This window comes from Syngnathus floridae, chromosome 9, assembly GCF_059516105.1.
Source record: "Syngnathus floridae isolate MCC-2025c chromosome 9, RoL_Sflo_1.0, whole genome shotgun sequence".
Lineage (NCBI taxonomy): Eukaryota > Metazoa > Chordata > Actinopteri > Syngnathiformes > Syngnathidae > Syngnathus > Syngnathus floridae.
Window position 1 is genome coordinate 10,287,105 of NC_142421.1, and position 15,630 is coordinate 10,302,734.

The following is a 15,630-nucleotide window of genomic DNA, read 5'->3' on the forward strand; positions in this document are numbered from 1 at the left end:
GAAATTAGGCTCATCAGTGTATAAAATAAGAGAAGTATTTCCTGGCGACACAGCTAGTTTTATCAAACGTTTAAAGCAGCACTGATTAAACATGTCGATTTTACAAATTTTGAGTTACAAGTCTTGAGTCCATGTTAAAATGCTTGATTCAACAGTTTGTCAACATCTACAATTAATGCTCGTTTGGAAATGCGCTCAGTATTCTCACAAACACAAAAGTCCCACAAAACATCCGACTTTAAACTCATCATTAATTCTAAATGTTGAACCAGCCAAAAAAAATGGGGTTTTAGACAAGAAGAGTGTGAGAAAAGGAATACAAACTGGAAATAATGTGAATGGCAATGTTAAAATATCTACTTTTGGTGGCAGAATTGTATACACTAAGAAAATCTGTAGACTTTCTGCATGTCTGTGCACCCTGTGTCAGTGCAAATCTCATTTGCTTTTTGACTCAATAGACTTACTAGGATCTAAAGGTGCCAAGAGTGTCATAATCCTAGTGAAGAAAGATAAATCAGTGCGAAAAATATGTAACCCTCACAACTAAATGCAACTTTATTGTTTGGTTGAGGTATTTTTTGGGTAAGCCTGCAGACCACAACATAATCCTTTCTATGTTCCTCTGACTTTATCTTTAGGGGCCAGAGCATTCTTTGTTCTGGGTCCCAAGATAACCTTTCTGTCATCTGCTTGAAAGAGCCTTATCTTTGTCGTAAATAAGTGTAGTTGCCACATCATTTCTTCTGCCGCAATTCCTGTATAATCTTTTAAAAGGTTGATGCGAACAAGCTTGACAGGCACGGTGTGTCAGACAAAGACATCAGTGCTCCTATTACAAATATAACTATCGTTATTATAGATTTATTGTTAGTCTCAAAAGTATTGAATGAATAATTTATCTCGTATTTGTGATGCAATTGAATACGATGCAATGTAGAGAGTCCTTTACATGTACTGAAGTATCTTAAGCCTATTTTGTTCGTTCTCGCCTCGCAATCCTCCTGAGCTTGGTCCATTGTCTCTTTTAATATTGCTATAGTAATTTAATTTCATTGCAGCAAAAGAAGAGATCATCGTCAAATGGCGCTTACAGACAGTGACAGTGTGCTAACGAAATCATAAACACCCCCGTCAGCCATCTCCAGTGGCCTTTTAGAGTGCTGATACAGACACAAATGGCAGTATATCAATAATGTGGGCCACATCACTATAGGGCAAATAATCCACTTTGGTGGGTGAGGGATTCATTTTGATGCCCCCAAAATAGATACAAATACAGTGGTATTCTGAATTTTGCCACCTGATCAACTGGACTTGTTGCTTCACCACGGTGTTCACATGGTCTTTCTGGCTAGACCAGTCAGCACTCCGACTCTCCCCTTTTTCACACTCATTCCCACAACCTGAAATGTGTCAAAATCCACTTGGTTTCCTTCCTCCGCCTTCCTAGAGAAGGAGGAATTTCCTTGGGGAGCATTTCACATTCCTGGCAACTTGAGAATTGCTGGGTCGGTTGAGTTGGGCTAAGCCTCCCCCCCCCCGCCAACTACCCCCTTTAGCGTTCCATTGTTGACCAGCAACCTGCACCCCGGGAGGTGGGGCAGGATTGAAGCTGTGGATTGCTTACTTATTTAAAAGCATGGCAGATGAGGATCTTTCCCAGGGCTTGAGAACAGGCAGGATTCTTCTCTTGAATTCATCATGAAGGGAAAAGTCCCGAAAATACAGGCCGCCCCACCCCTGTCTGAATGTCGGAATGGGATCAAGTTGAGATCTTCTGGAATGGATAATGGGTTCTTTGCCTATTAGTTTTGTATTGCAACAGTCAACAACCCTGACCCATGGTGAATCTGGTCTGTCTTTAAACTGTTGTACTCTGCCTCGTTCTTGCTCTACTTATTTCCCACCTCTCCCATACAGGCATTTCCTGAGTTGGATGTGCCAGCAACAACACATGGACTATTCTTTCCGAAAAAACTCTGATATGGATGAATGAACGCACCTGACAGACCAGCCGAAAACAAGCTGTGTCATTGTGCCATTAGCCATGTTTTGAAGAATCGGCTGTATAAATATCTTGTTGGACATGGGCAGTAGAGCTGGAACGATGTTTTACAAACACCCAAACTTTTGAAATTGTGGAAATTATAAGAAAAATGTGCTATGAGTCTATTGAAAATACACAACCGTCAATCAGCTTCTGACAAAACGATAGCGACGCTCTCGTTGGGTGAATCAGTGCTAATGGGTAAACAATGCTGCAGAATACCAAATTAGTAACCCCCAAAACAATTGTTGAAAACAAAAAAAAACCTGTTGCCGAACCCCGCTTGATAGAGTGAGGGACGTTGGATAGACTGACTGAAACAGACACTTTGTGACAGTGTCTAATAATTCAGCCTTAAGTAAACTCCATAACCCATAATATTTTGCGTTATATCACAGACCTGGTCTGGCTTCACTTGCAATTTGGGTTGTAAACATGCTTTGCCTGCTCATGTCGTTCGTTCATGGTCACTACAAACATAAGGCTGCTGACTTCATCAGTTGCTGTTCAAGGTTGGACAAAAGAGTTGTTTATCTCTGCAAAATAGAAACAAAGGATGACAGACAGACACATACTGAATTCCTGGTAATACTTTTCAGATCACTGAACACAGTATGGCTTGTTAAAACTGTCATTAGACATCCGAGCAAAGAGTTGACAAAACATCCACTTAACCTTTGCAGGGTATTGTCCTGTGACTGTGTAATTTTTTAAGTGACTTTTATAATCAGAATATGTGTAGAATGTTATTATTCTGCTTTATTTTGCCTTCCCACTACAGGGAAATAAATCATGATTTATTTTCTATGCCACATTGTTATGCTCTGAATAGGAAAAACCTCATTTAGGAAAAAGCATGAAAACAGGTCAGCATCTGTTCAAGGGTATACTAGTGGTCAATAGTTATTTTTCCCAAATGGGTTTTAGAGAAGGTAAAAGCTTAAATTGCCAAATGGAAATGAAAGTCCAATGAACAAACACCGTTTAGAATGACATCAAATGTGCTGATAATCCTGTCAAAGTCTGATTTTACCACAGCTTTGAGAGCCTAGTCTAGATTTATTACACAACGTCCTCTTCTCTTGCATTCTTAAAAATCACTTAGCTCTTCCCCAATTTAAATCTTATTTTTCTTCTCCTTTTTTTTTAAACTTATACCATTAATAATAAGATTCCACCAAGAAGGGTGGACTGGCATTTTTATTCTCTATTTCCTGATCCAAGATTTTAAGAAAGACTCAGCTATTTTTAGACCTGTTTTAGACAGGCAAGGGTTGCTTTTACATCGTGGAAGCGTCCAAATTAAAGTGTCAACACCACACTCACTGCCCCTTTTGACAGCACCAGGTCTAATGGACATCTGTATACTGATGTAGTGTAGTAAGAGTGCCCGCACGAGTAAATGGACAGCAAATTGAGGGTATATTGGCACATGCAAAACTCAAAAAATGGCTTTAGCCAACTGCTGGACCATAGTATTTTTCTAAAAATCAACAAATTGTTTTTTTTTAAACTTTTTATGTACTATTTTCCCTGGCCTTCTGCTCTTTTCTTGGGACAGATACAAGAATTGCCAATTCATGGATAATTAGGGTTGGGAATCAAAAACAAAACTTGGGTCCTCGTAATTCAGCCCCATGGAATTGTTTGTTTGTTGAGGGTCGCACTGGTGTTTTATCTCTACAAGACCACAGAGATGTTGAAGACTTTTTTTAGGAGCTGTGCGGTTTCAATCCATGTTTCCCAACTAAATGAAAAGTTCTGTTCAATTGTCATGGTAATCTTGTGATACCTTTTTGTTCATTATGTTTTCTAAAACTCCCCAAAATCTTGTTCTTCTTGTTTTTTTCTCGTTATTCTTGTTCTTCAGTAAAGCCTTCTTGTTGTTCTTCCTCTTGTCGAATAGTCTAGAAGACCACAGAGATGCTGAAGACTTTTTTGGAGCTGTGCGGTTTCAAGCCATGTTTCCCAACTAAATGAAAAGTTCTGTGCTAGTCTTGGCTGAGTTCAGTTGCCATGGTAATCTTGTGATACCTTTTTGTTCATTATGTTATCTAAAACTCCCCAAAATCTTATTCTTCCTGTTTTTTTCTGGTTCTTCAACAAAGTCTTCTCTCTGTCCTTCCTCTTGTCGAATAACCTTCTATTTGAGAGGCTACTTTGAACTCCGGCTGCATGCCAGTGTAGTATCGAGAGGTTTATTGGGTGTTTTTCCCTTACCGAGTTTTACGTGAATGTAGGCCTTTGCTGTGGTAAGGTTGTTCTTCAACATTGTCATCACAATTCTTGACAAATTTGTTTTTCCATCCTGACTTAAGGTGCAAATCTGTAACCTTCAAACCTCCTCCAGTTCTGACCCTGCTGCCTTAAGTTTGTTGATAATTTCACAGCACCAGAAAACGACGTCCTCTCTTTCTGTTGTGTCTGCACTCTTTCCCCTTTTACACTGCAGGCTTGAGATGTTTTTATTTTATTTTTGGTATTAAAGACCAAACAGCCTACGGCCATCTGTGACACAGAACGAGATATTGGGGGCTCAAATGCCAATTGCGTGCAAACCTAAATACATGCTAAGCTCTTTGAGTGCATACTACTGTTTGATCTTGTTATAACAAATTTAGTTTGACTTATACTTTATCCCAAAGGCTGCAGACCTACCTTTGAATTGCTTTTCTTAAATTCATCATGATTGTCATGAAAGTGCAAAATGTCACTCGACTGTTTCAAATAGATTTGCTTGTTTTCATGTGAATAGATTCTGCATTGGACCGGAAATGGGAAGAAATTAGAACCGAATGTTAATCTGTAATCTAGAGAGGTGTTATCTGAGGAAATGTCATTCTCACAGTGGTTAGACTTCCTCTGTTTTTCTTGTAAAAGAATGAAATATTCAGAAGTGGATTTCAGAGCAGCATATTCCTTATTCTGGACTAAATTATGCAAGCAGGTGTATGAAATTATTATGAAAGAACAAAGTACTATGGCTTTCTCCCACTTGTTTTATTAAAAGAATAAAGGCCGCATGCATTTCCCACAAAGTGGAGGAGCAATAGTACACTGAAAGATTTTTTCCCCCCCCCTTTCTAGCTTTATAACCTCCAGTGCATACCAAACAGTCTTTTTCATTCATCCCTCTTTTAAATCACTCTCTCAGTCTCCATCCTCCATTCCCCCTGCTTTGTGCCTCTCACAATTGCCGTGCAGTGATGCGAAGGCATGGAACTGCAAAACATCAAGCAGAGTGCTGACCAGGAAAAATAAATACAAAAATGTGTTTTTGTTTAGGCAGCCAAGTCATTTGGTTCAGTTGAGGGGTTTCGTTTCGAGACTCGCAGTAGTCTCTTTGTCATCTCGTCACCTAAACAGGACTTCTATCATCATGTTACTTGAGATTGCTGTTATCACTTAAGAGGTCCAGAAATAGTGTTGCATTAGTAGCCACTAGCCTCAGGGGCTCTACTGGACATCTTGGGAGGGTGTTTTATGAGAGAGCCTTATGCATTGTTGCGTAAGTGATGATATAAAGTAACTGCTCTGTAATCAAATATTTTCTGAGAGGCTATTCAATCAAATAATTGCCAAATTGACTCAGAACTCAGAAACAATCACAATCATATGTCCAATTTTGTCATTTTAATTTGATCTTTTTTTTCCAATTCATATGGTTTTAATATGTGCACTTAAGGTGCCAGTTATTTTTTTCTTTTTATACTTTGTACTGGACAGCACATGTAAACCGCTCACTCAGCGATTAGTTTCTCTATATTATTATTTTTTTTAGCTCACTCAGGCAAGTTTGGCAGTTGTACAGTTTAGGAAGTGCTCTTTTCTTTTATAGCCTAACTGTGCACAAAGCAAGGTCCTGAAGGCATTGGTTGGAGGACATTGATGTCGGAGGACTTGAGAGCTTTGACCTGTTCTCCATCAAATGCATTCAAGGTTACCTAATAAGAGAGATTGTAATGATCTGCGAACAAAAAAAAAAGCTTTTTTAAAGGAGAGAAGGCTGTCTCAGACCTTAACATCTTTCCTTCCTGTAAGTTGCTGTGGCCTTTTGTCCATGAAGAGTTTTTATATCCACTCTATGTTGTCTGTCAACATTCCAAAACCCCGAACTCAAAGCAAGCAAACAACTGAAAAGTGATATTTGGTGCAAGAAAAACAATGTTAAAGGCCCAGTCTGGATTGAATAAAGGTCTCAAAAACTCATAAACGGACTAACATGAATTGTTTACTCAATAGAAAATGTCTGTGCACCTCACTTCAATCCATCTGGTTTATTCTTCTGTGATTACTTCACCAACAGTTTGTGACATGTCAGTGTGGCAATTTCCTGAATTCATTTTCTGACGGGATAATTTTGAGCGACATAAAATTGTAAGCATTTTGAATGGTTGATACTTACTTAAGCCATCAGACTTTGTGTAATTGTTGTAATGAAATTAGTATACAGACTGTGTTTGCTACATATTTGTGCTGTCCAATGGCTATCACAGACCTCTTATCAAAAACAAACATTTGACCATGGCTGTTGAAAGGAATTGCCAGATAAGATTGGCCATCTCCTACGTACACAGAGACTGCAGTAGTAGCCTTCATTTCCTTTTCCAGCTATTAATGTCTGATAAAATAATGTGTGAAACTAAAGTAGCTAAAAACAATTTAGCTATTATTTTACAAAGTAATTGTTTAACCCACAAAAAAATAGTGGTGGTTAGAAACACAATGGATTAGAGGCAGTAATTTACAATAAACCATTGAGTATCAATGTTTTGGAAATGATCTAAACAGTTGTTTTATATTCTAGTGTGGCTCCATTCTACAATCCCAAATGTCAACAGTTGGTTTAGATACAATGACATTGGGTTAGTCTAATGGGCTTAGATAGTGTTGCCATGTAGGGTAAAGCTATTAGCTTCAGTGGTGCTAAGCCACCTATTTGGCACTATCACTGGACATTTTACCCCAGCTTTTGGTTGTGTAACTATATGGTATATAAGTAAAATGTTATTTCTGGTTGGAGCTGTAAATGAGTCCCAACCATGACAGTTTTTATTCCACCCATTGTTGATGCATATTTGCATGGCTGTGGACTGAAAGAACATTTCCAAACCTAAATAGTAAACAATTTTATATGCTAATGCATGACTCCTATTTGCAAGTACTGTAACTAACATCCCTTAAAGTTTGTCGATCAACCAAAGTCCTTTTGAAAAGCATCAACAAGAACGTCCATAATTGTTTTCTTGGTGCTGTATGATGACATGCATGATGACCGCAGTCAGTCTAACACTAATAACCATGCATGGACTCATCAAGATCCTTTTACGACAGTGAAGTTGATCCACAATTTGTCTTTGCGGGCCACACAAAATGACGTAACGGGCCGTATCTGGCCCCCGGGCCTTGAGTTTGACACCTAAGCAAAAAAGGCTGAACCCGGTGCGAACAGCAAAACTAAAACAGGGGTCCTTCCACGGGCTCTTATCAACTGGCAAACAGAGAAAGTAAATCTCTTATCTTTAGTTCCCACCTCATGTTTACCGTACAGAATGTGAAACCGCATTTAGGTGTCACCACAAGTTCTTTACAATAACATGACTTTAATCTGTAATAATGGAGAAGTGCTGCATATTTTATGGGGTTTTAACAAGACTACATGTTAAGCCTCCAGACCCTTTTTAGAGAAATTCCCAAGATGCATATATTTTATTGCTTCTCCATGCAGAATTTAATAATGCCAGATGTGACATGGATCGTGTTTTGGTAAAACAGACGAGGAAGTAATGGTGGTCAAGATGTTTGTATAGCATTAGAGAAAATGTAACCACTGGCTTAGTCGAGTAAAACTACTGCTCGCTTCATACATGTTAGTCTCACAAAAGTCATCATCGCAAATGTGTAATATTTAACAGAAATGAATAATACAATTTTATTTGTTTGCTAATGCGGTTGGAAATAACAAATGCCACGTTTCCTTTGCATTATGCGGTATGGCTCAGCTCTGTTCAGTACTTTTTTTTGTCATCTCATTATATGGGTCCCAAAATACAAAGCCCTCTGATATTTCAACACCATTTGATGTTGTTGTTTTAGTGTTTTGTTTACATGACTGCAGTCTATATATATATATATATATATATATATATATATATATATATATATATATATATATATATATATATATATATATATATATATATATATAAATGGTCTGTTTAAGAAAAAACACCCACAAAAAATATTTGTATTTTATTATTGACATTGTTTGAGCTACCATTCTCTCCCACTGTAGGATTTTCTTTGGTTCTATGCCGTGAACAGCAGCAGTATTTCAACTTTGCGAGCATGGAATGATCATAGAAAAGACACTCATGCTATTTTGACGCAATATGATTTTGAGCAGCACCTGGTCTGTCACTGTTTGGGTAGCAGAGCGAACTGGCACTAAATCTGATCACAGGAACTCGCTGAAACCAGACCCGGCCAGATGGCTTTGACTTTACACTTTCAACACAACCCAGTGTTGAGACAGGAGCAGATAACACCTCTGATTTTACAAAAATAAAAGCAGTGGTTCCTGATGTGTCCCATTCACTGCCTGCAGCCTTTTTAATTACATGTGAATCACAGTCGGAGAAAGAGAGAGTAACCGAGCGAGCTGTGACGAGTGAGATGTTGTTGAACCATCAGACGCGTTTTCTGCCTTCCCCTCCCCCCTGCTGACATAGAGCTGTGTTGCCGGTGACTCATCCTCACCATAAGGCGAGTCGCAGTCTCCAAGGTATAACGTTTGATTACTCCAGACCCAAACAGATTTGCATTTGGTACTCACAAACTATGTCTTTAGTTTCTGATGTTCACACATTGTCTTATAATTTGTGACGGCGAGATGATTCCAATACATGTTTTGGGCTCATCAAGCATTATCAAACCTAGAAAAATCACCGAAGTAGAGAGAGAGAGAACTACACTTACTTGTTAAAAGGCCATTTTTCCCCTCTTCCTGTGGTTGTAAATGCAACCTCGAGGTAAAAGTGAAGTAACAGGATGGGCAGTCACACGTTGACTTTCACACTTACACATAGTTCCTTCATACACCACCCGAGACTGTCATATCATTTTCTCTGTGCCTTCCCGAATCACACTTGCCTAGCAGGGAGTTTGGCTGACTTGGAAAGCGGCTCTCAGACGTAGTGGGTGTTGTTTGCTTTGTCTGCCTTACTCACCTTTGACTGATCATAATTTCATGCAACAGGAGTGATGGTAAAAGTAGGTCATGAGGAAGTTGAGCAAACCTGACTTGGAAGTTGCTCCCTTGCTCTAAAAGGCAAGAATTTGAATGTGGTTTGACCCTACTGGTATTCATTTGTTCTGTCACTAAAACCCCCCGTCACAAATTCCAGATGTCATGATGAATGCTGTCTAGCGTCTTTAGAAATACTCTTATGATCCCGCTACTACAGTGAGTCAATCTCTGTGCTTTTTGTGGCCATCTGATCAGTCCCTAATATAGCATCACTTTGGCGTGACGAAATAAAAGACTTGCTCTCTGATGACATAAATGTTTTTCCGCGGCCCTCACTTGGATGTGCTCCATTTTTAGTTATACCTGCAGGTCTAAAAATGTCCAAATTTTCTTTCATATTTTTTCTAACCTTTCTTTCTCGCTCTCTTGCAGGCTCTGTAGCCTCACTCTGAAAAAACTAGTCGTGCTCAAAGAACTGGACAAAGAACTGAACTCGCTGTCTATTGCCGTCAAAATCCAGGTGAGTCGATGTAATCTTTTGAACCTTGCTTTTCAATTCTTTGCTTGTGCTGCACCCCGTTTAACATAATCGCAAGCCTAGTTGACGATAAGACATGCAGCTAATCCTGCCAATTGATAAAAAGCCTTCTTAGCGCAGGCGGCTCTGGTATGTCACATCCACTCACGTGCTTTAAATAGCAGACGAGCATTACTACTAGTCTAGGCAGATGCATTAGCACCTTAAGACGGATTTAGAATGTTGTAGTCATGACTTATGGGGGTGCGGGCCAAGCAGGTGTTGACTCATGATGAGTCATCGTCAAAAGAAAAATAATCGATTGTACTCATTCAACACCATGTAGTATGCTTTGTGTTTTACTGTGTTAAATGTCATGACTAAATGTCACTGCTTAGTTAGAACAATGAGATTTTACATGAGTGAAAGAAATGACTAGAGGGGATGACGATTTCTTTTGAGCGGTTACTTTGATTGCACAGGCCAGAAAACGATCCTTCAGGCTCAAAATATCTGTATGCTGAACTCAATCCAATCCCTGCATCAAAACAAGTGATAGTGATAATGAAATCTTAATGTGTTGGAATTCTCTCATGACATCTGAGAAGTGTTTGTTCTACTTATCACAGGCCTTTTAACCCCACCGAGCAAAACGTTCTTTGGATTTTTCGGCAGTGTCAGTAGAGATTGTAGCCTTCATCAACAGAAAGATAATTAAATTACCTTGAGATTCTTTAATGAAATGCAATTGTTTGTTACATACGTTTAAGTACTTCTTTGTTACAATGTATCAGTTATAAGCAAATATGGTGGAAACTTCACCCATTAGCTACCGTATTTTCCGGACTATAAGGCGCACCTAAAAACCAAAAATTTTCTCAAAAGCCGACAGTGCACCTTATAGTCCGGTGCGCCTTATATATGGACCAAATTCCTAAATTTAAACTGTCCCGAAGCATTGTGTCATGAAGTCAATCATAAGTGGCCCGCTGAAAACTATGAATCATGAATCGAAAAGCCTATGGATCATTATTTTGTGATTATAAAGTAATTTGTTGCGTCTGAAGTTGAAATAAGAAAGATAAAATGGAAAATGGTTTGATTTGGATTAAAAATCTGACATGATGCATTAATAGTGCGCCTTATAGTCCGGTGCACCTTATATAAGGACAAAGTTTTAAAATGGGCCCTTCATTGAAGGTGCACCTTATAATCCGGTGCGCCTTATAGTCCGGAAAATACGGTACATGGTTCTCAAATCATGAAAGTTCATCTCTGCTGACAGCAGTGCAGAATCTGTCCTCTTCCCTTCCTCTGGACCAATAAGAGGTAGGGCCATGGCCTGGCAGGATTACTCATGCACGTGCGCGTTAATGTAGACGTGTCACGCCATTACTGTCATGCAACTGTTTCTTGCCATTTATTCATGCTGGCATCATGCACAACATGAAGCAACCAAACAGCGAGAACTAATCCACACATCCATTCTCTGCACCGCTTATCCTCGCTAGGGTCTCAGTGGGTGTGCTGGAGCCTATCCCAGCTTGCTATATATATATATATATATGCAAGAAGTGGGGTACACTCTGGATTAAAAAACCTACACACCTAAATTGGACCAAAAAATGCAACTTGGTGGAGATGAAGCTCTAGAGTTTTCCGTCTCTCACCCTGGAAACTACAGTGTCACTGCCAGTAGATCAAGACCCCCCTCTCCCCCTTACAAAGACCTTTATACTTTTTATGTCCTTTAGATCGTAACCATCAGTCCTTTCCTTTTAGAAAATCAAATATACTGGATGTGGAATTAGTTCCAAACACAAATGTGTAGAAATGGGGAGTTTGACTGTGGTCAGACTTGTTACATTCCATCATTTGGTGCATAAAGACAAGAGGAAAGGCTTGTTAGTGAACACAGGGGCGAGTGGGTGATGAGGACACTGAGTTCAAGCATTTCTTGCCAAGGCTGTGTATTGAAAATGCATCTCAGGCCGTCAGAGAGTGCTTTTGTGTCTTAATTCATCGTACCAGCTATGAAGCGTGATGAAAGAGCACATACAGAGCTCCTTTTGTGGTGCACTACTGACAAGGTCAGACATAGACTGTGATTTTCTTTTTTTTTCACTCCTCTTTTTGATATAAAGCCAGTGCTGTTTAGGTTGAGACAGTATGTTCTTCTCAACAAGGTATTTCATCACAGTGATGGATGCATTTGACAGAGATTTAAAGCAGAGATTGGGAGTTTTAGCAAACGGGGATTTGCAAGATAGTGTTTGAAATTGTCATGTTATTAAACAATTAAATTGTATTCCATGTTTTGAGAAACAATATTGTTTTTAGAAACAGTACTGTATTTACATTTCAAAATAATCTGTACAATTTGCAACATGACATTTATGGATTTTCAAATGACAGGGGCTGTATCTGCATTTTCTTTTCAGGTTATTTATTTTCTGTCCATCCCTAGGCATGTACTACAAGAATGAGATCAGTGGAGAGGAAGAGCAAGCCAATAAAACATTTTGTTTTGGATTGCAGTGACTTTCCTTGTAGGCATTTGCAGAGTGGGAGGTGTATAACATTTTCTTACAACACAAATGTTGGTCTGGGTTTTTCCTCTCAGCAGTCTAAGTGACAACAGTTTTGCTCTTGGTCATTGTGTACCAACTGAACCCGATGTTAGATGATGGAGGAATTATACATATTTTGCTCATTTCCCTTTATAACATTGTGAAATTATTGTGATAGCTCATAGAGCTTGGCAAAAAGAAAAAGTAAATGGTTGTCTTGAAATCATTAGGGAATCTTTGATAGGAAATGCTTATTTTGAAACAGCTATTTGTTTGTATGTCTCAAAACACCAACTCTCTTCCATTCCGTTGCTGTTATGGTAATAAGATGCAGAGAGGGAGTCCAGGACTTTTTGTACTGGGTTGCCACACGGTGTGACTTAGCATAAATGTCTGGACCAGGTTGGGACTGAAATCAGACTTTCTCGCTTTGTGCCTGTGCCTGTTCATTGAGAGAAAACAATTTTAAAAAATCTGACTTTGTCCACTGATTTGCTTGATACCACACTCACTCTCAAACCAGAATGTGGAAGCTTGACTTGCATTACAAAGTACCACTTTATCTCCCAGGGTTCGAAGCGTCTTCTGCGATCCAACGAGTATGTCCTCCCACCCAGTGGACTCATGGAGACAGATCTGGAACTGACATTCTCACTACAGGCAAGCACTCCGTCACTGTGCTGTGAATTGTCACACTGACACGGCAGTTACTTGACAACTATAATTGGAAACAAACTTGTAGCCACTCTGGTACCCTTTGCAACCTCACTGGTGTTTCTTGTGTTTCAGAACTGTGTGTTAATATTGCCCTATGTTTGTACATGAGAGTTTGACGAACAAATATTTTGTATTTGGTGACTTTTGAAGTACCGTAATTTCCGCACTATAAGGCGCACCGGATTATAAGGCGCACCTTCAATGAATGGCCCATTTTAAAACTTTGTCCATATATAAATCGCACTGGATTATAAGGCACACCTTCAATGAATGGCCCATTTTAAAACTTTGTCCATATATAAGATAGATACATTTGGCCCACGGGCCGGACTTTGGACACGCCTGCTGTAGTGGCTCAATATTGGTCCATATATAAGGCACACCTGATTATAAGGCGCAGTGTCGGCTTTTGAGAAAATTGGAGGTTTTTAGGTGCGCCTTGTAGTGTGGAAAATACGGTAATCTAACATTCTTGAAATAAATTGACGTTGCTGAATCAGCGTATTGAACATTTATTAGACTGTTATTTGTCTTCAAGTTGAATTTAATATACCCGGATATTACCGTCCTATTTGAGAAGTCACTTCATTATCTGATGACAGACATGATTAATCATTCTGGCTGCAAATTAATGATAATTCTACAAAATAGTGAAACGTTGATACAGATGTCTATGGTCCACATTAATTAAGTTCCTGCTTAGTGGTCTGAGACTGCCCCAAAAAAAACTTTAAAAATGTGACGGACGTGAGACAAATTAAACTGGATAAATGAGCTGCAGACGCTTTCGTACAAAATTGAGTAAAGTGTAAAAGAATTATGGGCTCTACATGCTCTGTCCTGCACATTAGAGCTTCCTTTATAGATTTTGGCTCACGACCAAATTAGGATTTTTGAAGTCATAGGAAGTTTTTTTTTAATTTCATCTGTATAATTCCACACACCTAAACATTTACTGTCAGTAAGGATAGCGTGACACATTGCTTTAATCATTTACTGTATTGATCTTTAAAATTGATGATGTAATCTAATCTTTGTTTTGGGGGGGGGTTGGTAGTACCCCCATTTTTTGAAGAGGGATGCAAACAGACTACAGATCATGCTGCAAAGGAGGAAACGCTACAAGAATCGAACCATCCTGGGCTACAAGACTTTGGCTGTGGGAGTTATCAATATGGCCGAGGTACCGATGTTTCCTTTGCATGGTCTTGTTTCCTGACAGATCTGTTGTCTCTATATCTTTAAAGAAGGCATTCATTCTGCTCTTCATTCTGACAGTGATTGACATGTATTCCTCGCCATGTACCTTTGTTTTGTTTCCCCTTCTGGTGTTACACTTGACTTAAATGATTCATGCTCCTCACACACTGCTGCATGAGATTACGGGCCATCTGGAGCTGGCTTTGGATGTACTTTTTCTGAAAGGGACCGTGATATGTAGAAATAATGGACCGAGAGCTGGTCTAAGGCCCAGTGTGGATGTTCATTTAATGGGAATGTGGCTCTGTTTAAGTCCTCAATCCAAGTCATTTGGGGTTAAGAATCTGCTTGCGAGGATTTATGTTTTTCTGCATATTACAAGGGTAAAACCCAAAGTGGATTCTTGTATGGGCGTTGTTGCATCATGCAAAGGTTTTGCGTTCATTTCGCATATTAATGTCATGAAGTGAAACCGCATGCTTTTTACAACTCTCTAAACTCCATGACTTATTTCATAAGGTTTCTGAGAGGCTTTTGTGAAGGAACAGTGGGGAAATGGAGATGGGGTGTAGATTCTCAATTCTAAACTATGTTTTAATATTTATTCCGTGTGCATATTTGCAAGAGATAGATGTTCATGAATGCCACTATCGCTCCATTAAGCTGTAGAATCGCATCAGTACATTTCTAAATGCAACGTTAGATGATAGCGGCCTCAGCCCTGCAAAAGACATTAACATTAATTTGTGAAAACAAGGTTAATACATACATTGCTATAGATTGGAAAGGCACTCAGCTATTGCACAGCATCCCAAAGGCCTGTATGAATGAATAAGACTAAATTGAATATTAAGAGTATTCCTCTATTTATTTATTTTTTTTTAATTCCAAGCAATTCCAGTATGTTGTAATTTTTTTTAATTTGGTCTCCGGCTCTCATCCTGACTTTAAATGGACTTTAAATGGAGCTTCTAAGTTAGTTAGTTAGTGTATGAGGGAAATCCCAGTATAGTGATTCATATTGTGAAATATTACAGCGACTCTCCAGATAGCAATTGGAACTAAAGCAATAAAACTGTTACAATGTTTTCATGATACAAGCAAATTGGCTTTGGTCTGTTCTACAATCACAAAGGAAAATAAGCAATTCTGTGGTGGGGAAGATTCACTTAGAGATTGCTTCGCTCTCTGCCTGTAATCATTTGCTTGTTGTAAAGGAGGAGGCTAGCTCTCCTGAAGCACTGTTGGCTCTGTGAAGTATAGAGATAACATTCTTTCTTCCTCCCGCTCTGTTGAAGGAAGTATTTGTTCTACTCGGCTTCAGCAC

At 39.1% G+C, this 15,630-nt stretch overlaps 1 protein-coding gene across 3 annotated transcripts in view; it reads left to right on the forward strand.

Annotated features, from left to right (window-relative positions):
- LOC148393428 (phosphofurin acidic cluster sorting protein 2) overlaps positions 1-15,630 on the forward strand; it is a 47,122-nt gene that overhangs the window by 17,481 nt on the left and 14,011 nt on the right. For all 3 annotated transcript variants that reach the window (XM_088384020.1, XM_088384022.1, XM_088384021.1), the window contains exons 4-6: positions 9,732-9,819; positions 12,957-13,046; positions 14,161-14,286. In XM_088384020.1, the coding sequence (XP_088240146.1) occupies positions 9,732-9,819; positions 12,957-13,046; positions 14,161-14,286 (304 nt within the window). The remainder of the gene's footprint in view (positions 1-9,731; positions 9,820-12,956; positions 13,047-14,160; positions 14,287-15,630) is intronic.